Source organism: Macaca mulatta, chromosome 6 (genome assembly GCF_049350105.2).
Source record: "Macaca mulatta isolate MMU2019108-1 chromosome 6, T2T-MMU8v2.0, whole genome shotgun sequence".
In the NCBI taxonomy this organism is placed as follows: domain Eukaryota; kingdom Metazoa; phylum Chordata; class Mammalia; order Primates; family Cercopithecidae; genus Macaca; species Macaca mulatta.
Genome location: NC_133411.1, coordinates 118688965 through 118714872, shown reverse-complemented (window position 1 = coordinate 118714872; position 25908 = coordinate 118688965). Strand labels below are relative to the sequence as shown.

The 25908-nt window shown below is 39.9% G+C and overlaps 2 protein-coding genes across 3 annotated transcripts in view; both read right to left on the bottom strand.

Moving 5' to 3' along the window:
* Positions 1 to 1559: 1559 nt before the first annotated feature.
* Positions 1560 to 3712, bottom strand: LOC106998885 (uncharacterized). Its single transcript, XM_015140553.3, has one exon. The coding sequence runs from the start codon at positions 2770 to 2772 to the stop codon at positions 1732 to 1734; it is 1041 nt and encodes a 346-aa protein (XP_014996039.2). The 5' UTR covers positions 2773 to 3712; the 3' UTR covers positions 1560 to 1731.
* Positions 3713 to 19533: 15821 nt separating this feature from the next.
* Positions 19534 to 25908, bottom strand: part of MAN2A1 (mannosidase alpha class 2A member 1) — a 175870-nt gene continuing 169495 nt past the window's right edge. For both annotated transcript variants that reach the window (XM_015140548.3, XM_078004468.1), the window contains exons 21-22: positions 24002 to 24112; positions 19534 to 22306 (exon numbers count right to left, since the gene is read on the bottom strand). In XM_015140548.3, coding sequence (XP_014996034.2) covers positions 22154 to 22306; positions 24002 to 24112 — 264 coding nt within the window. In that variant the 3' untranslated portion in view covers positions 19534 to 22153. The remainder of the gene's footprint in view (positions 22307 to 24001; positions 24113 to 25908) is intronic.

Here is a 25908-nt window from a genome sequence, read left to right as displayed (position 1 = left end):
AGATTGATGCCAGTCAATAAGGCTTCCTCCCACCCTCTTGCCTACCCTCCCTTCCTCTTACCTTATCAGGGAGCTGAGGAGGAGGGCAGGGGAGAACCGACAGAGTCATGAAGCCAATCACTTCCAGCTCGCTTTTCCACCTTGGGCCCTGACAGGCCAGTGCTGGATGAGGAAAGAAACTTTAACTTTGGATGAAATTTGGAGTTTTGGCTGGACATCCAGGTTACTAAACTGAGATTACTCTGCAGATTAAAGTATCTAGAGGATATTTTATTTTCTAAGAGTAACCAGGAAAGTCAATGGCACTTGCCCCTCATTTCAGCTGGGACAGAGAAGAACCTGCCCTCAGAGTGGTTGTGCTTGCAGCAGTTGTGGAAAAAAAATTGTTTTGATTGTCCCTTGTTTGTTCAATGCGATGCTGACATAAAAATGAGCATAAACATATAAACAGGCAGGTGAAAAGGTGAAAGTTGCCTGTAGAATAACTCTAGAAATGAGAAGGCATTTCACCGAAGAGAAGTGAAATTTGGAAAGTGTGAAAATCTTCTGGAGATACAAAGGCAAGAATCGGCATTGCATTTAGGAAAATAGCAGAGTAGAACTAAAGGGACCTCTGGTAACTGCATCTGCTTCCAACTGTGTCTTATGAAAAGTACTATCTCTGGGCCAGGCACAGTGGCTCACACCTGTAAACCCAACACTTTAGGAGGCCAAGGCAGAGGATTGCTTGTGACCAGGAGTCTGAGTTTGCAGTGAGCAATGATCATGCCACTGCACTCCAACCTGGACAACACAGTGAGACTCTATCTCTCAAAAAATAAAATAATAATAATAATTTCTGGACTGAAAGCCAACTTCCTTTTCTTGGGGAAAACAAACATATAAACAGAGAGGTTTATATGTTATATATTTAGAGTTGTCTGCTGATATGGAAATAAGTATTCCTCAGTTAACTCATCAAATAAAAGGGAGTGAGATTTGTAGACGAAAAACTGATCTCACTTCTGGAGCTGTGTGTTCCATAACATGCAGAAAGTTGGTGTTTCAATATAAAGCAGTCCTATGTATGAGTTCGGTTTACAAGTTCTTCCAGAATCCAATTATTGGGATATTCTGAAAATTCCTATGTCAAGGGTCTGAGAATTCACACCCCCAGCTATAAGAGTTCATGAACCTTGCCACACTCATTTGAACAATAACTTTAAGAGAGTCATGGGGTTGGAGTGTGGGAGCGGAATGAGCATCCTGTGACTAAAAGACAAGATTAACCAGCCTGGTATATCTCATAAACCATCCCCATCGCCTCTCCACTCTCCTTCTCAATTAACAATTATGAAAGACTATTATTAGATACAATCTTGGCTCTTCCACTAACTAGTGGAGTAATCAGGACCAAATCATTTGCTCTTCTAGACTTTACTTTTCTCATTTGCTAAATAAGAGCTAGGACTAGATAAGTGGTATAGGTGGCACAAAACAAACCAGTTATTTATTTATTTACTTACTTATTTATTCATTGAGATAGAGTCTTGCTGAGTCGCCCAGGCTGGAGTGCAGAGGCGCCATCTCACTACAGCCTTGGACTCCCAGGCTCAAGCTATTTTCCCGCCTGAGCCTCCTTAGTAGCTGGGATGACAGGGACGTGCCACCACACTCTGATTTTTTTTTATTTTCATTTTTGTAGTCTCGCTATGTTGCCCAGGCTGGTGTGGAGCTCCTGTATGCCTGGAATTACAGGTAGTCGTGAGCAACCGCGCCCGGCCCAAATCTGTTATTTAAAAGCATATCCAGAGGCGGCGTGCCTGCCAGGCATTGAGCGCCCGGGACCTGCGCCGGAGCTGGCGGCCCGGGGATCCGGCAGGTGCTGAAGCTGGCAGCCTGCGGGCTGGCCAGGGGCTTGGTCCCAAGGTTCTGCTTCGCTGGCACAGTGGGGAAGCCGCGCGCAGCCGAGCCGTGGGCCTGGGCGTGGGGCACGCGGCCGGGTCTCAGCGTCTGGGACCCCAACTGGGACAGGCGAGAACCACTGTCTCTGAACAACCTAAGGAAGAGGAACGTGGAATCTGGAGAAGAGCTGGCGTCCAGGCTGGACCACTGCAGAGCCAAGACCACAGCGTACATCCTCCTCATCACACGTTGCCAATACCATGTGGACGGCTCCCTGGAAAAGGACTGCGGTCTGAACCTGCTGGGTCGTGAACCAGTAGAACTAACTGGACTCCAATTTGCAAGCTTGGGGTTGAGGTTTAATAAAATCGTCCATTCCTCCATGACCCACCCCATAGAAACCACTGGCTTCAGCAACAGGCACCTGCCAAACGTCTGCAAAGTCCACACAGACCTGGGGCGGGAAGCCCCCTCGTCAAGCCAGCCTGGCAGCGTATCACTGGAAGCGGCCACTGGGCATGTTGTGAAGATGGGAGTGCGGATCGAGGCAGCGCTCCGAAACTGCATCCCTCGGGGGATGCCAAGCAGGGGGACGATAATTAGGAGATCTTCCGATGTCACGCCAATGTCATTCGTTGCCGGTGACAGGGCACAGCGCTGCAGTTTTCTCCGGAAGCCTGGCTCCATTGCTCCCTCAACAATGGCAGTATCACCCACCTGGTGATCCGACCCAATGGCCGAGTAGCGCTCAGGACCCTCGGGGACACGGAGTTCATGCTCCCTGACGGCATCACCCAGTCCTGAGGGCAGTCCACAGAACTCTGCCCTTCTCAGCTCAGGACCTGGCTCTGGCTTTTCCTTCCCTCTGTCCTCCCTTACAGACTGCATTGCAGTTACGTGCTGTTCTCGAGGAGGCGGACAGAAAAGTAGAAATCTCTCAAATGCTGCATTTGGGTACTTGTTTCTGGCCCAGGCTGACAAGAGAAAAATTCAGATCAGATAACCTGACTTCTTTGCAAGGCTTTCTATATTACCATGACCTGCCAGGACGACCGTGTGGGGTTTAAGGTGAAAATTCAGACAAAACTCGGGCCTGCTTTGGGGACTGAATGAGGCCTGACCCAGGCCATCACTTTGACGACCACAGCAGGCTGTCGCTGAGGGTCCGCTGGGCTCCGTGGGCAAAGCCTGTCAGGCACGAGGGTAACTGAGGCACACGGAGAAGAAGGGCACGGAGATTTTGTTCACAACTCACTTCACTTCACATTCTTTTAATTTCTTAAAACCCTTTTGTCACTTAAATATTTATCCATTATAGATTTTCCTCATCTGGGTTCTTGCTTTGAAAACCAATTTCTCACTCCAAAGTTACAGATCCCTGATGATTCTGAATCTGAATTCATCTAAGTTATTAGGCCTTTGAGGGCTCAAGGACTTACCAACTACACAGGTGACCATGGGCAGGTGAGGGATGAAATGAGTCTGCAGAGGTGGTGTGACCTTCGACCTGCATGCTGGTCTCAAGGGAGGGGTGACATGCTGGTGACAACCCAGCAGGAGGAGATTATCCTTATTCAATATTAAATCTCAGGCTGACAGCTCAATCCTAGTTTGCTTCTGATTAATTTTTTATGCTTGGGGATTGAAATATTTAAACGTGATATGTCTATCTCAAATATTTACTACAACCATCCTATTAATTTAGAAAAAAACAATTTCTACAACATGATTGTGAACATTTTCTGCAGTCAATACAACTAATTGGGATAGTTAATCTCTTTCTTTGTCAACTTTGGAAAGGACTACATCATAAAAATTACTGGTTTAAAAAAATTAAAAATACATAAAAAATAAAAACATATCCAGAGCCCATCACTAGAGATTTGTGATTCAGTTGATGAAGACTAGGATCCAGGAATCTGCATGTTCACACATTTAAACTGATTCTGATGCAGATGATCAAAACAAAAATTAAAATACACAACCTCGAAGGTCTCTTGCAATTTTAACCCTTCTTCTGTTCTAGTCTATCACGACTGTTTATTGCTCACTTAGAGAATGCTTGGTGCCTTACAAAATCTAGTGTACTCAATGAATATAGTTTTATTTGAAATCCATACTCACTGGGTGCTGGAATTGGTTAACAAGGATTCCAGTCATCATAGCATATTATAGCATTCTGCTGGCTGGACATGGCAGTCTTGATTTTTCCTGGTTTGGGTTGTTTCGATGGTTGGACTGAAAGATTCCCATCACTATGGGATTCTATGATTCTGATTCTAATTCTGTCATATTATTAGGTCTGATTCTAATTCTGTCATCCATTAGGAGTTGCTAACTTTTCTCTGTTACTTGGCTAAACATAAGTGTACTCCCTCAGAAGGCCTCCAGGAAGTTCTCCATGTGGTTAAGAATGTTGATGTTGATGGTTCAAAAGTTACACACTCAGAGTGAAAATATAGCTTTATTTATTCTCTACTTGTTATATAAAGATGCCTCAGTTTTGGATAATTCAAAGTTTAAGCTCCTTCTAAGTATTCCCTTCCTCTCATACTTCCCAAACTGGCAACTGGACATACAGGTATGCCTATGTATCACACATAAAATAAATGAATTGTCCTTAGGGATAGATACTGCCTCTGAGTCCTTGCTGGTCTCCGACATGTTGTAGCTTGTTTGGTCCGGTGCCCAGGAAACAGTGGTGGTGCCCACAGAGGTGTGGTTTGTCCCACCTGCTTCCCTCAAATGCTATGCTGGCATCCCCTGCTGAAGTCTAACTACATTCATGACCTCTTCCTTCTAACCCTAGTCCTCTTCTGGTCTACTGCTTCTTCCATTTCTCATTCATGTCAAGGATACAGAATATTGGAGGATAGGAAGAAATGAAGTGATATCTAAAGCTCAGCCCTCTAGACAGCTCACTCAGCCATTTCCGCCATCCAGTCTGGCACCATGTTAGATGCAGTGCCACGCCAACTGTGGGATGCTCTGAAGCACAGGCTGGGATACACCTGCTGTCCTGGACCATGTTTCTACCACACCTTCCAAGAAACTACTACCCAAAGGGGACAAGAGAGCTGGCATAATCACGTCTGATGGCTTGTCTTTCTTCTCTTTACTCCTCCCAACCATCTCCTTTCAGAAATGTAAGGGGCTTTCCCTATTCTTAGATAGAAATGTCCATTGCAGCATGTATTGGTCCTCTCTACATAATGGCTTATAGTAAAATTCAGTGATCCAGATTCCCTAGGCTTAGCATTTGATTTGTAAATGAAATTTTGGCAAATTTAAACAACATTTTTCCCCTCTCAGCAAAGCCTGGAATTCAATATTATGTTCTCACAGTGAATTTTTTAAAATATGGTTTTCCATGGATGGTCAAGAAATGACTTCTCTGTTCCAACCTCCCGTAAAATGAAGTCCAGTGATTTAATAAGTGCAGAGCTGCATAGCAATGTGATTTCTGAAAATGAAAAATGTCAACTTAACATTTGCGAAAATATTATTCCTGTAAAAATAATTCTTGGCCGGGCGCAGTGTCCCAAGCCTGTAATCCCAGCACTTTGGGAGGCCGAGACGGGCGGATCACGAGGTCAGGAGATCGAGACCATCCTGGCTAACATGGTGAAACCCCGTCTCTACTAAAAAATACAAAAAACTAGCCAGGCGTGGTGGTGGGTGCCTGTAGTCCCAGCTACTCGGGAGGCTGAGGCAGGAGAATGGTGTGAACCTGGAAGGCAGAGCTTGCAGTGAGCTGAGATCCGGCCACTGCACTCCAGCCTGGGCGACAGAGCAAGACTCCGTCTCAAAAATAAATAAATAAATAAATAAATAAATAAATAAATAAATAAATAAAATAATTTTCTAGATAGGTCTGCCTTTGGAAAACCAAAAGCTAAGAAAATAAATTATACAAGTATAACTGTTGCATCAAGGGCCATAGATGGCAAACTGCTTAAGATCAAGCATCATTGAGTTTACATATATTTGGTTCTCTTGCAGATGCTACAATCATAGAAACATAAGAAATGCAGGACCTAAGCGATCCTGACAGTGAAATTTGGTAAAATTAAGAGAGATGATTTTTCCTAGGAAAAGGACAAGATTAACAGTATCAATTCTCTCACAAATTGGCCCAATCTAGCACTCCAGCCTTACCTCCCCCTCCTCACCCGTGTCAACCTACTCTTCCTACAAAGCCAGCAGACCCATGGACCTTCAGATCCACCAACTGCATTCCTATATCTATGTCTTTGCTCCCACAATCCCCTCCATGGGATGCCCCTAGGCAGTAGGGCTCTGAAGATTAGCGAGCAAATTCATGAGGATTAAGTGAGTATCAATAAGCATGCCTCCTGTTTCTACCTCCATCAAACACAGGAATCATGTGTTGTTACAAGAATGGAAGTACTATATTTAGTTAGGCTCCTCGTACCAAAAAAAACCAGTGGATCATAGTGGTATCTTACTTTGAGGGAAAAAGAGATTATATCCAATTACCGTTTTCTATAATTTGTCTTTTCTTTTTAGAAAGACTTCTGAGTAGGAGCCACAGGCGGAGTCTGGCTCTGAGGTGGGGGAGAAAATGGAAGAATAAACACTGAGCAGGAAGCAGGGAGACCACGGTTGTTACCATAGTGATGAGCATTGAGTCCGGGTGGTGCTGTTGCCAGCTTGTGCTAGTGAGTGGGAGAAAACCACTTTCCTTCTGGACTAGTAGAGTTGAGGACAGAAATATCTGAGATGACCAATTTAACTTGCTACTTGACAGTCTAAATTCTATCTCTGTAGATATAGCCAGTGTTTATTAAGCACCTACTAAGTGATGCATAATAAATGGCAAATAATTGGCAATGTGCTGGATGGATGTATTAGAGGCTTTGATGTATGTAGACCCAGAAATTTAGGGACTAACATTCCCATTTTAAATATAAAATAAAATTTCAAGAGACTAAATAATTTATTTGTTATTTAATGACCTAGCTAGTAAAAGAACAGGGCCAAAATTTATAGCCAGATCATTAATTTAATTCAATCTAATTTATTTTCAGTGTAAACCTATTTCCACCAGGCCACAACTATGCCTGTCAAATGATATGGCAGGAAAATTATATCCCTTTGAATAATGCAAACTTAGAGAATCCATGGTGGTTACCCCAGACTTTGACATTTTAGTTTTCCCTGTTTTGCAAGTTTCCTAGAAAATAATCGATGTTAAAGCTTTCTTTCCTTCATTTATAAACTGAATGAGTTTTCTGATAAACATCTTTTTCATATGTTTATTCGTGAACTATAATTATTCATTCTTAGTTAAAATGATTAGAAAATAATCCTAAATGACAGGTTTCAATGTATTTGGCATTAATGTGACAGTATCAAAATTTACTGACAGTAATATTCACTTATAGACAGACAAAGTTCATGAAATTATTTCCTACATTCTTTTTTTTCCAAAATGGAAGCACCTTTGAATCTGTAACAACCATCATTTCTTACCAGTAAACACAAAAAAGAATATCAGAAAATTAAAGACCCCTATAATTCCACTTCCATTCCCTTCCTTACTCCCCAAGTAAAAACTGTTTTTGTTTACCCTTTTTGAACATTTATGCACAGTACAGTGGTGAAAAGTGTGAATTCACATTCTGACTTTGTCACTTACTAGCTATGTGACTAGACAAATTAGTCTCTTAACCCTCAATTTCTTAACTGCAAAATAGTAAATAATATTACCCAACACATACGAATGTTATATGTAATAAATCATATAATAAGACAAATTATGTTAAGTGCTTAGTGCAGTACTTTAGCACTTTATAAATGGTAGCATACATATGTATGTATCTCTCTTTATACATATTGTTTACATAAATGAATTATGCTACACATATTGAGCCATAACTCTCATAACAAAATTTCTTAAGCCATATTTACACATCTATATGTAAGACTACCAGTTGCTGCATAACACTCCACATTGTGAATATAAAATAATTTTATTTAAGCATAATTAATGAATATTTGAGTTGTTTATGGTTTTAATCTCAATAGAAGCATTGGCAAACTGTCAACAAATGAAGAGATAAGAAATATTTTAGGCTTTGCAGCCCATTCAGTCTCTGTTGCAGTTATTCAAGTCTATTGTTGTAGCATAAAAAGAGCCAGAAACAATACAAAAACAAACGGGTATGGCTCTGCTCCAATATTTTCTATTTCCAAAACAAGCAGTGGGCTTGATATGGCAATGGGCTGCAGAGTTTGCCAATCCCCAATATAATGTTCTGATTGATACTGTAGTACTTACATTTTTTTCTTACTTCTCCTGTTACTTGCTTTTAAATCATACACACACACACACACACACACACACACACACACACACTGTCTTATCTGCTCAGGCTGTGATAGCAAAAGACCAAAGACTGGGTGGCTTAACCAACAGGAATGTATTTCTCACAGTTTGGGAGGCTGACAGTCTAAGATTAAGGTGCCTGCTGATTTGGTGAGTACTCTCTTCCTAGCTTGCAGACGGGACTTCTGGGTATGTCCTCACATGACAGGGAAAGACAGAGTGGAGGAAGAGGGAGAAAAAGAAAAAAAAATCTCTGGTGTCTCTTCCTACAAGAGCAATAGTTTCATCACACAAGCCCCAACTCTCATGACCTCATCCCTCCTTAATTACCTTCCAAAGATGCGTTTCAAAATACCATCGCCTTGAGGGGTAGGACTTCAATACATTAATTTGCGGTGGGGTGGAACACAAACATTCAGTTCATAGCACTTTGAATACAGAAACCGATTTTTAAATTGCAAATCTTGATAGGCATCATATGATTTTCTACAATTTACACTCCTACCAAAGAATGAGAGAAAGCCCAGGTTCCTACCTCTCATCACCCGCAGTTGTAACTCATTTGATTCTTTAGTAATCTGATAGGAAAAACATTACATGTCATTTTCATTTGAATATCTTTGTTCATAAGGATAAAATCTTTTCCTATGTTTATTGGTCAACTATTATTTCTTCATTTGGGAATTTTCAGTACATATCTTTTTTCAACTTTTCTAGGTTAATATTTTTCTCATTGATTTCTGTCAGTTGTTTAGAGATGCTAACTCTTGCGTATCAAGACTTATCCACATCACACTTTCCCATGGCATCCAGCTTGACCTTTATAATACTCATTATACTCAAAAGTACTTGGTCAATGTGGGCTAGATGGCAAGGTCCATGAGGTCATGATGACTGCTTATCTTATTCAGGGTTTAGTACCTAACACTGACTGTAGTGTCTGGGGCATACCTGGTGCTCCAAAACTGTTTGCTGAATAAATCAATAAATAGCACATATTTTGCAAATATTTACCACTGTATATTGTTTTGTTTTTCTGTTAATTTATTATAGCATCTTTGACCACATCATTTTTAATTTTTATAACCAAATTTGTCTATTTTTCTTTACAGTTCTTAAGTTCATTTTATGCATAGAAAGTCCTTCTACACTCCCGTCATTAAAATACATTTCTTGTATTTTTTCTATTGTATATATATATTTGCAATTAAATATCTAATCTATAAATTATTTTTGTATCTGTTTAAGGTAGACAAACAATTTAATTTTTTCTATATAAAGACTATACTATTTATTGAGTGATCTACGTCTTTACCAACAATGCGAAATGCAATCTTTATTATATTCTAGATAGAATAAATTTTTAATATACGTGTGTTTCAGTGTGTGGTAGGGTATATCTCTGTTTTTCCTATCTAAAACTTTTTTTCCCCTATTCTCATGCAAGGACATTTCCAGGTAAATATGGTTTCAATTTGTCAACTCTCTGTTGAATCAGTCAGTCACTCCCTACAGAGAGAGTAAGCCAGTTAAGCAGGACACTGGAAGAGGAAAAATCATCTTTCAATCTAGCTTTACTCATTAGCTTTAAGTTGCACAGCTTAAAAGGATTCATAATCATACCTGTCTGACCTGCTTCACAGAGTTATTGTGAGACTCAAGAGTGCAGATTGATCTGCATATTTAAAGTGCCCTAAAAATTAAAAGTTTCTGAGAAGTGAAAATTATTCATATTCCCTACTATTGACAAGTACCCAGTTTATTTCATCTTGAGAAGATTACTCAAACCTACTGGAACTGGATGAATAAGGTTCTGTGGTAAATGGAGGCAAATCACTGAAAACATCTTCCTGTTTTTATTCCAAGCAGGTGGAATAAGTAGTCCCGTCAAATGAATCCAATACTCGAGCGGCTCTTGGCTAGTTCTGTGCCTCTGTCATCCTGGCACACCGCCTTGTCTATCAGGAGTCGGCACACTACCTCAGCCGTTTCTTCTCCGGCAAGACCACAGGGAGGTGGGGAAAGCTCTGATGTGCGTCTCCACAGGGGCCGTGGGATGGGTTGGATGAATGTATTTTGGGTGCTACATTTGTTTCCTGAGGCTGTTGTTGTTACAACAAACTGGGTTGTTGGAAAAAAGAGACACTTACTCTCTCACAGTTCTGGATGCCAGAAGTTGCAAACCAAGCTATTAGCCAGGCCACACCCCCTCTGGAGAATCTAGGGGAGACTCCTCCCTGGCCTCTTCCGCCTTCCGGTAGCTGTCAGCATTCGTTACCTCGCGAACGCATCACTCCCAGCGCTGCCACCATGGTCATGTTTCCTCCTCCTGTGTCTTCTCCTATTCTGCCTCCGACAAGGATGTTTGTCATTGGATTTATGGCCCACCTAGATAATCCAGATGATAGCCTCTCACGGTCTTTAATTTAATCACATACGCAAAGGCCCTTTTTCCAAGTAAGGTTGCATTCACAGATTCAATGGATTAGGGCATGGAGATATCTTTTCAGGAGCCACCACTCATGTCGCTACCTGTGCCCGTATCTTCAGAGGAAGTAAATGTAAACGGGCTCTGTGCTTGCAGTGCTTTGCCAACTTGAGTCTCAATAGGACACAGCTGAAATTAGCCAAATGGGAGCTCACTCTCAAATGATGGGCTTGAAGTTCTGACATTTTGCTGTTCCTAAAATATACACATAACTTCTGTCAGATTCAAACTTGACTGAGGTTGCATTTTAAAAGGATATACATTTAATTACTTCCTCTCTGCTCCCACTCCAAATCTTCATACTCTAAATTGAAGAGTCAAGACAGCATCACCAAATTACACATGCTTCCTGCTTCAAACCACCACGATGCATTGTGGAACAAGGTGAAGTTCCCGTAAGCAGACACCTTATCAAATCCACCCTATGTGAAACTCATTGCTCAAGCACTTCTTACAAAGCAGTCATTATATTTTCATAAGCAGTCCTTTCCCTTAATCTTTCAGGGCAAAGCTACACCAGGACTGATTTTTAACCACAGATAGCAAAAACTAAGATTTCTTGAGATCTAAAGACATTTCTCCTCTTAGTACTTCAATTGAAGAGAATCTCCTCTTCTGCAGGTTCCCACACTGATCTGAAGCCCAAGGCATTTATGAGCTGTGGTTGCTGGTTCCCAGGTCAAAACTCAGCTGTTTTCATGTAATCCTTTCAAGATTTTTCAGATTACTCTTAAAATTTGGGCTTTAACCACTCCAGATAAAGTTTCAGGTACATTTTTTTTCAGGCTTATGTTGTTTCTGGGAAAGGAAACCCTGGCATTTACAAAACCAAAACAAAACCAAAATAAGTTTTGCATTAAACAGATCATTTTGTTCCCATCCCCAAATATCTATCTACCCAAAGGTGCCATAACCACAACATGGAGAAGTCGGACTTCAAAAGGTTATTGGAAAGAGCTGCAAGCATTGCCATAGAGAATGACTTAAAATGCATTTTATTTCATCTGCTAAAATAGTTTTTTGCAACCAGAAAAAGTGTTTAGGAAACCTTCTAATTTGGAAAGTTGGCAGTGTAGCTTTAATCAGTAGACCAGGAAAAAGAGTTCCTAGGAGGTATAGTGACTCCTCCAAGGTCCCACAGCTACTTTTGCAGAATTTGAGACCGAAATCCAGATTGCCAGATCCCAATCTGGTGTTCTCTCCATTACTGTTGCATCATTTCATTCTCTTTTGTAATAAAAATACTCCCTGAAATGACAACTTTAGGACTTCCGTCTGAAGTGGAAGGATAGTGTTAAGAACTCAACATCTACAGAGAGACAAGACGGCAGCGACTCTTTTCTGTAAAGGAACATTAGTAAATATGTTCAGCTTTGCAGGCCACACAGTCTCTGTTAAAACTACTCAACTCTGCCTTTGCAGCCATAAGGCAGCCACAGAAAATACGTAAACAAATGGTATCACTGTGTTCCAATAAAACTTCATTTACAAAAACTGGCAGTGGGCTAGCTTTGGCTTGTGGAGTATAGTATGCAGACTCCCAGATAGACAGAAGTTTTTCATCAGCCTTCATTTTCCTGTTCTGTAAAATGGGTATAACAATAGCATATCCTTTATAGGGTGGCTGTGAGGATTAAATGACAGAAGGTATGCTAACTGTCTTATAGTACCTACCTGGCACATGACACAAAAAATGTTAGCTGTTATCATTATTATCATCATTATTTAATTTCTGACTGTGCCTTCTGAAAAAGGATGAGAAACAAAGGTATCACCATTTAGCAATCCTTTCTTTTTCTCCCGCCCCCAGACAAGTCAAGATTTACCCATTGCCATGAGCCACCCTCTAATGCTTTACAAACTTCATGAGGTAGGCGACTGTCACAATCACACAGATGGCAACATCAGACTTCATGCTCCCAGGGCTCTGCAAGCCTGAGACAGACAGTTTGCCTTCTATTTGGAACCCTGGCAAATTCTGAATTCCTATAGCCTCCTGCCTGGCTCCTTGAAACCAGGTGCTCAAATAGATAGTTTTCTTTTTAAACTTAGAACAGGTTTTATTTTCACTATTTATTTCTAGAGATTTTAATGAAGCCAGGTGCACAGTTTCAAAGGCCAGCCATTATTTCTCGTGCCACTCTGCCCCTTGTGTTCCCCTGTAATTTGAAATTTTGTATTCCAAAGAGCTTCATGTTTCCTCTACTTGTCAAAGCTACAAGAACTAACTAAGGCATGTGCTTATGTGCCTATGTGCTTATGTTTCTACAACTTCATAGAAAGCCCACTCATTACCCATGGTGGAGACAGGGTGGTTTCAGGATACGGTGGCCTACTCTTCCACTTCGGGTAGTTTTCACTTAATTGCAAAACCTCATCATTATTACACTTCAATGACACAGGCCCAAGAGATTGCATGACGACAAGTTTCTACTAAACCTTAAAATAATAGAACTCTTTAAAGCTAGAAGTATTTTAATAATGTCTCATTAATTCCTTAACCTCTTATCTGGGTGACAAATATTCCTGAGTTTATGGTTAACAAATTAAACCCTAGAGACGACTCTGAAGTAGATTGGCTGTGGACTAATGAAAGGGGCTAGTTACTTAATACTCTGAAAAATGTTCTGTCCACACTTAGATTAGATTCTACTCTTTCACTGAGAAGGTTTCATTGTATCACTATAGAGTTCTGGGGCCAACAGGCTCATACATAAGAAATTTATATTTCATCATTTCCTTAAGTATCATGGGGCTGCAAGGAAAAAAAATCACAAATTCAGAGATATATGTGCCCTTTCCTTCACAATTATTTGTAATTGTGTGGTTATATTAAGTTTTCCTGAAAACTATAAACTGCTTTTTTCCTTTCATATGCTTACATGTTTCCAGACCAGTGTTAATGGGCACACTGCCACTCCCCCATTTTCTTCTGTAGAGTAGAATCCAAGCTCTACATGCAGACTGCAGAGTCTTTAATCAAAAACATTTCCAGCCAAACTTCCAATAATTTCCCTCCATGAAACTTCTACAAGAAATGAGATTTCTTGCCTTTGTGCTGTTGGTTTCAAGTCACCCTCCTCTCACACACCCAGTTGGTGACACACTTATTCTTCACGCTCAGCTCTAATTCTCCTACCCCCTTGCCTTCCCTCCTCATCATTCCAGATGGAAGGCAAGTCTCCTTCCTCTGTACTCCCAGAGCATCTGTCATTTGTGCCACTAATGTGACCCTCTTGCTCTCACCTTTTGGCACCTTAACTGCATTGGGACTTATCTCCCTTACTAATAGGAGGGCAGGATTATTGGAATCCCCCTCTTTCAGAGCCTGGCACAGCTGCCCTGCCCAAATGATAAATTCAGTTAACATTTATTGATGGCACAATGCAAAAGTGAAAACTGATTGCCTTCAGGCTCCTCTTAAAGGTACCCCACAAATTCAGTGAGGGTGAGTTTATAGATTTTACTTAAGAAAGTATATTTTGACTTCAAAATAATCTTACTAACTGCACTTAGAAAATTCATTTAGGAAGATGAATACGTAAATGAAAGACTCAAATGGTTTTTCTGGAACACTTACTTCCATATAGCCAGTCCGAAATTATTTCAGTCCTGCATAATGACTGAAAAATCCATCCCAGGAAATACAAAGGCTCTGAGTCTCCAGTTCCAGGAGGGAGTTTCAGACCAAATCAAGACCTACCCCAACTTTAGATCAAGCTTTGAAAGCCAACCAGTGAGGGTTCCATTTTATTTTACCGGTATTTCACACATCCAGACCTCATAGGTACATCTTGCCTGCTAGCATTGTCATTTAGCTCTGGGACCAGAAAATGAGTCCTAAGGCTAAACTGTGAATTTAAAAATATGGGAGCCAAGAACTCAAGTCTACGTGTAAAGCCCATAAAATAGGCCCTTTTACAAAGTGAATCTAAACAATAAATTCGGGAAAAAAAAAAAGACCTTTTTAAATAGCAGTGTTCCAATTTCCCTCCTTTGTAGATTTAGAAATTCAGACAGCTTCTCAGTGATGTTTGAAAAAGTCTCAAAGTACTTAAAAGAGTTACTTGACATACTTCAAAGAAGCTAGCTGCCACTGACTCATCGCTTCCACCCCAGCCCCTTTTACTTATTCTTCCCCTCTACCTCCAGTTTTTGGTTGACATTTGGAAGGGTCATCTTGCCACACAGGAGCCAGCCCCAATTCCACATCTGAATTAAAACACTCTCTGAGCAGATGATAAAGGAACTCCAAAATCTTCAGGCATTTCCCTTCAGGCAATTCTTGCCCTCAGAGGAGCTTACATTCTAATGAGGAAGTCAAACCAACAAAATTTCAGGTTTGGCTCTGCTGTAAGAAAAAGGAGATAACTCAGATAACCCACATGCTTAATTCACTTTGCATTTTAAAAAACCTGTCTACACACCTTATGTTTGAAAAAAGATACTGCAATGTAATAAAGTGCAGTTTATTAAAATTTTTGAGCAAAATGTGTGAGGTGGTGAGGGGAGGAGAGACAAAGAGACCATGTTCCAAGGGACTGACTCTGCAATCAGGTCCCCTTGAGTGGACTTAAGTCACTCAAGTCCACATGTACCCATTCGGCAAAGCATCTACATAAGTAAGAGCATGGTACTGGGGCAGTGGTGACACCCAAGAGCAGTGGTTTCAATGCTTTTAGCTCTTTGTCATGTAACACTAAACTCCAAATACTCAAGTGAGTTATTACTTCATATAACGAGAAAATTGGAATTGGTTCATCCACCAGCTCAGCATCATCAGGGACCAAGGCTGTACTTACCCAGTTGACTTCTGTCCTCAGGCTTTCCCTGCAGGGTTACAAAATGGCTGCAGCAGCTCCAGCATCAATACTTACCCAGTGCTGTCTTTGAACACGGTCATGTGAGAGTAAGATGCTCTCTCCTTTTTAAGAGGGAGGAAAGAGGCCTGTCACAGAAACTCCCAACTAATTTCCATGGTAAGTCATTGGATTGGCCAGAATTGTATCACACGTCAATTCCTAAATCGATAATCCAGCCTGGAGACAGAAATTATCATGATCGATTTAGACCAACCATGATTCACCCTCTGAGACCCATGGCTACCTGATACTTGAATAAAATCAGAGTTTTGTTAGGAAGAAGAAGGTGAAGGGACAGCTTTTGGTTGATAATAACCTATGGTATATTCCACAAGGTCATATTCTTTGAAGGGATTAGGAATGCAGCTTGAAAATTCATACATTCTTTACTGGCCATGGGAATTCCCTGAGAGTTTTGAGCAGGGAAATAACATGAACAAACAAATAATTAGATGTAAGGGATTTTGCAGCCTTTTATTCTGAAATTATAATTCTTGTTTCTTTACATTTACAGGTGGTAATCATTATTCATTTATTGAACAAATATTTATAGAACCCCTGCTGTTCCGAGCATGGGGATACAATGCAAGGCAGCTGCAGTTCCTGCCCTTAGAGGAGCTTACATTCTAATGGGGAAGTCAAACCAACAAAATTTCAGGTTTGGCTCTGCTGTAAGAAAAAGGAGATAACTCAGTGAAGGAGTGGAGGTAGGACTCTGATAAAGTGGCTGGCCAAGAGAAGAGGGCCTTAAGATGACAACTGAACTAAGATGAGAAGGACAGGAGGAGGCCTGCCATAGGGAGGTCTGAGAGCAGAGCCTTGGATGCAGAGGGAAGTGCAAGGCCCTTAAGAGGAATGATCTTGGCGAGCTAGAGACCCAGAAAATCCTGGATAACTGTCAGTAAGAGGGAGAGTGGTAGAAGGCAAGACTGGCTTGGGTCATGAAAAAAAATGTTACGCAACACACACAATAAAGTTCATATACGTGGAGGGGCAGGGACCAGGCCAGGTAGGGTTTTTAGGCCATGGTAAAAGTTTCTATGTTAATCCAAGTTAATATGCATCTATGTTTTTCCAAGAGAACAGAAGATTTTTAACAAGGAAGATTTTTGAATGTCACTTTTTAGAAGTGGGCAGGGCCGGAAATAGCTTGTAATTGGTTAGTGTTAGGACAAGTGCACAGATTTTATGGGATGTTTTCAGGCAGTAGAGATTGTAAGGGTGGGACTTAAGAGTTACTTAGAAAAGTTTGACAAGACAGAGACCTGACTTCTTGAAAAATGTGCTAGGCCAGCTTTAATGAGCATGTGAATTCTTGGAGGATCTTGTTAAAATGCAGATTCCAATTCAGTAGGTCCGGGGTGGGACTTGTGAATCTTCATTTCTAACATGTTTCAGGTAATGTCAGTGCTTCTGGGATGAGGACCATACCAGGATTCTAGCAAAATGTGGCCTTAACTTGTATTTTCAGTTGTACTTTCTGCTAATATCTTATACTTAACTATGCACTCCAGACACAGTAGCCACGTGTTGCTATTTACATTTAATAAGATACTCAGTTCCTTAGTTGTACTTATCAGACTTGCAAATATTTAAGAGCTAAAAGAGGCTAGTAGCTACCACACTGGACAGAGCAAGTATAAACATTTCCATAATGAAAGAAAGCTTTATAGGCTGGCACTGCTTCAGACAGAAGATACTACTTCTAGTTCTTTAGGATTTGCTGTTATCAAGTCTTCTCCATCCCTTTTTTTTTTTTTTTTTTTTTTTTAACAGGACACATACTGTCTTTACCTGCTAAAATCGAATTCATCTAAGAATTAATTATCTCAAGTCCACTTCTTCTATGGGACCTTTCCTGAAACTCAAACTGGGTGTTGCTTTCAGCTTCCTTTAAATCTGCAATCTCCATTTGGTTTTCCTCTGCAATGTATTTCTACTGTATTTTGCCTGCCTAGTATCCAAAGTATCTGAGCATCCAGCTCCTGTTTCTCTGGTTGTAGAACTCTATTTTCTTTGGGTTGGGGATGAGGCACTACTTCTCACCCATTTCTCCATGTGATTCAGTTGAACCTAAGTCTAGACTCCTAGCCATAATCATTAGCACATGAGCCAGATGAGAGCCAGTGACATTAATGCCAGGACATTTGCTGAAAAAATTACATAAAAGTGTAGATAAAAGTACCCTTTCCACTGAAATCTCTGAGCTGTCTGGATGCCAGTCTGGACCTGCTGGCAGCCATTCTGCCATTCAATGAGCAGACCTTGCCCAAGAATGAGGACAACTCAGGGGAAAGAAAAACCAAGAGATCCAGACAGAGCTTAGATGGCATCTCTTACCTGGCAATAGCTGTATTTGGAGTGCTATCTACCTTGAACACTAGTTACTGGACAGTTACAATTTCCTATTTTTGCTTCATCTACTGTGTAGTGGAGAAATCTCGCCCTTTACAACCTCTCAAGACGTTTGTTTTCTGCTTTGATATGTGGTAGTAACCAAGTACTTGCTAATTCTTCCAGCTCCCCTGTGATCCAACTTTTCAACATCATAACTGCCCTTTGTTAGTCTGATTCAAAGGTTTGTAAAAGGCATTGTGAACATATGCTCACCTAAAGTTTCTTTACCAATTTTAATATTCAAACTATTTTAACATGTTAATGATCTAATTTTATGGAGCCAAAGACTTGTCTCTATTTCTCAATGACATCTATTTTCATTAACTTCTACAGATTGTTAACACTCCTGTGTGTACATAACTGGATTATTATTTTTTTGAGACAGATTTCACTCTTATTGCCCAAGGTGAAGTGCAGTAGAGCAGTCCCAGCTCACTGAAACCTCCGTGTTCCGGGTTCAAGCAATTCTCCTACCTCTGCCACCCAAGTAGCTGGGATTACAGGTGCCCACCACCATGCCCAGCTAATTTTTGTATGTTTAGTAGAGATGGGGTTTCACCATGTTGGCCAGGCTGGTCTCAAACTCCTGGTCTCAAGTGATCCACAAGCCTGTCTCCCAAAATCCTGGGATGACAAGTGTGAGGCACCACACCTGGCCTTAAGTGGATTATTTCTTAATGGCACAAGTTATCCAAACCAAGTGCAGATTTCCTAGTTAACATGTACTGTTTACCTGGCTAACCCATGTGTACCTCCCAGAATATTCTCCATCTGTGCCTGCCTCCCAGCTTTGAAGGGACTCCTCTAAATCTATTAACGTTGTGTAGTAGTCTGGGCCAGCAGGCTGGAGGATGACTCCAGATCCAACTTTTTCAACCCACCCTCCCTTCTAGATCAACTCACATGGACCTTCTTAGCTTCATGTCTGAGCTTACTCCCCTCCACAACTTTGTCCTGCTTATATATGGAATCTGACCACAATCTACCTACCTCCTAATGGGCTCAGAAGGCCCCGTGGGGCACAGGTGCTAGGAAGGTCCCTAGACTTCAACCTGAAAGGTGCCTCCAAACCCAGATGTAACACTCGACACCACCCATCTACAATCTTCTCTCTACATTTTCTAACTACAACTGGACTAAAGAAAGAGCAATCCAGGCCAGGTGTGGTGGCTCACACCTGTAATCCCAGCACTTTGGGAGGCCGAGGTGGGTGGATCACGAGGTCAGGAGTTCAAGACCAGCCTGGTCAAGATGGTGAAGCCCTGTCTCTACCAAAAATACAAAAATTAGCCAGGAGTGGTGGTGGGTGCCTGTAATCCCAGCCACTTGGGAGGCTGAGACAGAGAAATGCTTGAACCCAGGAGGTGGAGGTTGCAGTGACCTGAGATTGCATCACTGCAGGGTGACAGCAAAGACTCTGTGTCAAAAAAAAAAAAAAGCAATCCATCATGAAGGAACAAAGAACAGACCCTCACTACTCCCCCTACCCTTTCACTATGTTTTAAACCATGTTTACAAAATAGGATTAAGAACTACTCTAGAGGGCCATGTACATGATAAGATTATCTTTTATTAGAGATCTTATATTACATATTCCCAAAAAGATATAAAATCTTCCAAGAGAAAAATATCAAAACCTGTTGATTCCAAGGTGAACAAAATGATCAAAATGAAGGCAAACATTTTCTTCCAGACAAAGGAATATAAAAACATTTCGGCACAAGTACAACAAAGGTATGGGAAGATCATGATAATGTTTTACAACGCATTTTACAGCATTTTATTTTAATCAGTATTTGTAGAAAATAAGGATGCTGAGTTCTTGAACACTGCAGTCACAAACTCAAAATTTCCAAAAAAAGGAAAGAAAACACTGAACTATCTGGTCAATTGAACATCTGTAATAATAAATGTAATGAAACCTAACCAAATAAATATGCCACTGAGATCACAACTGAAGTGTATGGTTTTTAGTGTGTGCCAGAGACATTACATTATTTAATCAGTTTTTGACCACAACCCAAAGCAAAAGCATCCTCTCTTCATTTCCCTGATGATTTATTCTAAAAGTAACTTTAAAAAGCAGAAACTTGCTGGTTAAAGAGAATTTCTGCTTTACCTGTGAACTGCTGGTAGCAACACAAGCTGAATAAAACCCCAGACTAACATGGGACAGATCCATCTCAAACAACCAGAAGTGGCAAAATCACTGTTATTGCATCAAGATTTTTTTTTTTATTTCATCTGATCAGAATTTCCAGAATGATTAAGCACACCCACTTAACCACAGAACACACTGAACTCCCACAGGAAGGTTTTACATTTAAGATGCAATGAAAATACTGATCTCATTCCTGGGGTTTGCTTCTGGCAACCCTAACATCTGTAGATGTCCACAAAAAGGAAGTCCTTCTTCTTTTTTTAGTTTTTTCCCAAAAAATGTGGAAGAAAACTTACAGTACATGTTTATTGCATGAAATTACCCCTTGTAATATCTTTATCAACACTGGTATTGTTTCCTTAATTATTAAAGGCAAATGAGTTTATGAATTTAATGTAACAATAATCTTGGGAGCTGCATCTTGAGTCAAAATCCAGATGATAATCAAACTATATGGTGAAAGAGAAATTGGGTTTTTATTTCTCTATAAAGATGTTGGAAAGACAAAAGGTAAATGGAGGTTGAAAGCCACAGAATACGAAATCGATTAACTCAAAGAGAATTTTCAAAACTGTACATACTCAAAGACTCCTTTCTATGCTAAAACTGAATAGTCTAAATGTTGCTATTATTTTAATGTTAAGGAAACAATAATCCCAAATAAATTTTATTAAAAGCACTGTAATGGCACACGGGCTCAGAACTTCATTAAGGTTAGCACATACAAAAGTTGAGAATTGAATGAACAAACATATTCCTTAGTTAGATAAACCATAATGAGCTACATAAAAGTGGGTTTCAAAACAAGATCAATTTTAAAGCATTCTCTCTTTAATATAGTTAACTACTGTGAAATGGAAACAGTAGCTGGATTTTGCATTTTACAAAATCCTTGCTTCAAGTTGCAGTTTCCTTGGCAGCAGCATATTTTAATTAACAATATTTTCCTTCCTTATTTTGTTTTCTGATGTCTCAGTACATTCAAATAGTCAAAATGTTTAGAGTAACATCACCACAAATTTAATGAAACAGATCAGAATGTGGCCAGCATTGTCAGGCAAAAATTACACAATTTATGTGTCATAGAAAGTACCCACCCCTCTCCCCGATCCCGCAACATTCCCCCTTCCCCAGACAGTAATATGGACACTGATTTAACAAGACTTATAAAAAAATAAGGCACATTTATTTTGATATGGTAATTTTAAAATAGAAACCCCTTCTCAGAACACCTGTATTCAAATGAGCTGTGTAAAAAGACACCTTGTGGTACCTAAAATAGGTTTATGGTACCTATGGAATTGCTTCTATTTTAGTGAAGATGGAATAAATTGCACCCATCCCACATTGTCAAGTAATGAAAATATGCCTCTTTTTCTACTGTTGAATGATTCAAAATCAGGTATTTCTGGAAATACTTAGAAAGGGTAGGAAGGGAAGGAAAAGGTCAAGGGGTACACCAGAAAAAGGTATAAAAATCAACTATGTTAATCATAAGGGTGGATAGATTGCACTTTTCCACTTATTTCAACACATAATTTTTCAAACTAGTATGAATGATTGCAACCATTTTGGCCATTAGCTTTTACCCACAAACACTTTATTCCATTTCAGCCAAATAGGTATTTTTGTAAAACTAATGAAGGATCAGCACACGGATATTTTAAGAATCTCTTCACAACCCCCAACACAGACATAATTAGTTAGCATTTAACCTGAGATACAATCTGTTGAGAGGCTGTCTTTAAATATTCCTTCATTTGTTGCATCAATTCATACTGATGGTGGTAGTTCATGGGAGGAAGTTTAAAAAAAAAGAAACTTGACCGATAGCATGGCTTTTTTTTTTTTTTCTTACTTTAGTGGTAAAAGAAAAAAAAAAATCACAGAATCACAGAATTTATCTTCTCACAGTAGCCAGAAGCTAAAATAATGTGCTTCTTTATTGCACGTCAAACCAAGAAAGGTATAAAAGCCAATGATTCTCAATCTAAATGTGAAAGTCAGGTTCACCTCAACCGGATTCGGTACGTGCTGATTTCCATTGGACTCAAGTTGATCTCACTTATATTCTGAGTGCCGGGAGGTGAATGCATCAAGGATAATGATGAAAGTGTGAGACTTTCGACAATAAACTTGTTAAAAAGTTTCTGTACCAACATCTGAAAAGTAAATGATAAAATTTGCATATTTAGATCAACTTTGAAGATTAGCAGCACAACTATATATTCTGTGAAAATCAGTATGAGAAGGAATAAAACAGTATGTTGAAATTCTCTTTTGAGGAAAAAAGGGTGGAGTAAATATACATACATAAGTTATTAAACATACATATATAAGTTCTCTTTTATGGAAAAAAGGGTGAATTAAATATACATATATACATGCTTGAACATATAGACTATCCTTGGAAGGAAACAGGAAACCAGCAATGGTCATGAGCAACATATTCTGCATTCCTTTTTGTATTGCTTGAGAATTTTATCATGCACAGGGGCTTTTTCAATAAAAGAAAGGACACCCAATGGCCAAGAAGCTTTAAAAACATCCTTATTCTCTTTTAGTCCATACTTATCCCTAACAATGGTAGTCCTCAACCACTTTTTCCTGTTCCAACAGAGTTGAGAGAGAGCACACTGGCTCACTACAAGGAAGGATCATTATGTCATTGAGTCCCAGTCTATAGAGTGGACAGGTCATTTGAAAAGTGTTTCCCTCACTGCTGCCATGTTATCTGTCTCTCTGGATCATATAACCCCCTTATGATTCAAGGCCTTAATGTCAGAATGCTCAGAACCAAGTATACTTAGATCATCAACAATAAGATAGAGTGCAAATACAGTATAATAAAAAAGTAATAAAAATATCAGTGCTTTCTTGGCATCAACTCCAAGCAGGGTAGGGTAAAAGAAATGTAGAAGCTAATCTATCTAAGTAGGTTTAGGGCTCCTACCACATTTTTCTTTTCTTTTTGGACCCCACACACGCTAATTTGTAGGATTGGAACTGAATCACTTGAGTCTGGTCTACAGCATTATTTATGGGGTTTTGGAGGAAAGTTGGGTCAGCTGAGCTGCCTGGTGAGGCAGACCTGCCTGTGTGCCTAAATCAGCCCAGCTGCCTTCTCTGAGTCATGGCCCTTTCAGTGACAAAGGCAGGAGATTGGAGGTTTGTTTCCTTCCAAGGACAGGCTTGATGGAACTGCCAGAAAGACCAACTTGAAGAGAAATAACAAATAGGCAGCCAGCAAGCTGTGTTCAGACTGAGGATCTGTTTGGCCTGCACAGTGTTGACTCATATGCAAATCTGCATTAATCAGAAGACCAAGACCTACATTTATTTCCCAAGGGAAACAACTGATTGGTGCTACGTACGGCTGCCTCCTGGGCTGTGGGTACATTATCCTACTAGCCTACAGTCTCAATTTTCCCAGTTGCTTCTTTATGGCTACCTCTATAAAGCTTCAGTTACTATAAACTTGCCTTGGCCTCTGTAGGACTTAGGTGTACCAGTGCTGAACTAAATGATATGTGAGCATGTATGGTTCGGGGGAGGAGAAAACTGGGGGACTGGGAACAAGGCACTTTGTAGGCTGGAAATAGAAGGCCGAGGAAATGACAAGAGCATTGCCTTCAAATGTGCATAAACTCCAGCTATGTCTTTTGATGCTGACAAGGAAAGCAGGCTGAAGTTTTGAGAAAGTGTATTTTTCAGATGGGGAGATTCAAACTAATTTGCAGACTGATGAAACTGAGACAGTAAAGAGGCAATGAAATATGATCTTATTGTCAAGATTCTTTGCAGAAAGAGATTTCAAAGCACATTAACAGTAAGCAAAAATAACCTTTTCAACTTACCTTTCCCTGAGTAGTAGAACAAAACAGCCCTGTGCCTTTGCTAGAGAACCGACAATCAAACCCTTTTCTGTGGAGGATTAAAGCTGCCTCATTGGAATGCCCACTGCCCACCTGCAAATGAGCAGAATGGAGTCACACCGCGCAGACAATAAAGCAAATATTTACAGTACTTCACACACCACTCTCTTGATGTCAGCATCCAAAAGCACATTTATTTAGCAAGAAAGTTAGGCAAATTCATTTCTCCTCAGGTCCATGCTCACTGTCCATTCACCTGCTACCATCCTCTCCTACCTGTACTGAGCCAGATGAGATTATGTTCTAAGGTTACTTGTTAGGTAACCTCATGCCTTGGTTTCTCCTATAATCTTAGGTTTCCTTATGTCCATATATTATTTGTTTTATCAAAGTTTCTTCAAATAAAGCATTTTGTTTTCATCTTACTTTTTGAACACACATGTCAGTTGAATAAACTACACCTGAACTTAGTCCTTATCTGGTCATTGAATGATATATCATCTAACTTAGAAGCCACACACGCTTCTTTATTGAACACTGATTTTTGCTAACTGCATTCTTAATCTTTGATGTATTGATTCATTATTTTTATATTAGAGCTATTTAAATTTAGTTATGCTTTCACTTGGTAGGCCAGCTCACATTTATCAGTTTGATGTATCATTTAAATTGATACTACAGAAGCTATTGTGGATGGGCAGGCAAAAATAAAAATATCCACATGACAAGTCAGCTAAGAGGGTCAGTGTACCTTTTCTCACAATAAAATTTCTCATATCCATTTAAGTATCAATGTCATGAATGGTTCAGGCCTCTGAATATTATAAAATACAATTATCTTAATAAATTTTATGTTTCGAAAAGTTGGAAGGTGTTTATGATAAGATAAATGAATTTAAAATCCCTGGAAAAATTAAGAAACATATGGTTTTTGAAAAAAAGAGTCATGTGCTGCTTAGCACTGACACTGTGATAAAACTGATTCTTTCCTCTGTTCTCTGGTCACAGACAGGAATATGCCCAAACTCTTGATCATCCTCACCAGGGGATACGATTGTTTAATGTACTAAAGAGACATCTTCCCTGAATGGCTGCCAGAATCTCCACCACCGATTTGATTTTAATGTGCCTGACGGTTTAAAGCTGTCCTCGCCTCAGAGTCTTGGCTGGAATAACCTATGTTATGATGTTTCACACTGATATTTTGTAGTGGTACTACTAAGATTTTGTTTGAAGGAAAAGTCATTTAAGGAATCTGAGTCATCACAAGACCAAGATACACACAGCAATTTTAAATCATATAATAAAAATTTCTAATGCATTTCAATACATTTAAAACACCCTCCCCATGTAGTATAAAAATAAATAGCAAATCCTTCATTTACGGTATCATTAGATCTCCCAAAGAAAAACAAAGAGGACTCTATCATGTGCCAACTGTGAAACCTTAGAATAGTAATTTCTTCTTCCTAAATATCTATTTTTTTGCCTGCAAAATGGAGGTAATGCTTGTATTATTTCCTTCATGGAGTCACTGTGTGGATTAACCTGTTGAAAATACTATGTAAGTAGCCTCACGCTGCCGTGTAGGGCAGAATGCGCTAGTGCAGGAGCTGTGTAGTAAGAGTGGTTCAGAGCCTGAGTGGGGAGTCAGACACCTGGAGATTTGGATCCTTGCTCTGCAATTTACTAGCTGTGGATTTCAACAAAACCAGGTTTTCCTTTTCCATAAAATGAAGATGAAATGAAATGAAATAGCTTAACGAAGATCTGGTAAGTGTCTGGCACACAGGAAGCCCTTAGCATAAATTTCCTTTATTGACATTACAACTTTGTAGCTAAAGACTCAGGGAACTCCTAAATTATATGTCTAGAGTCATATATCAAAA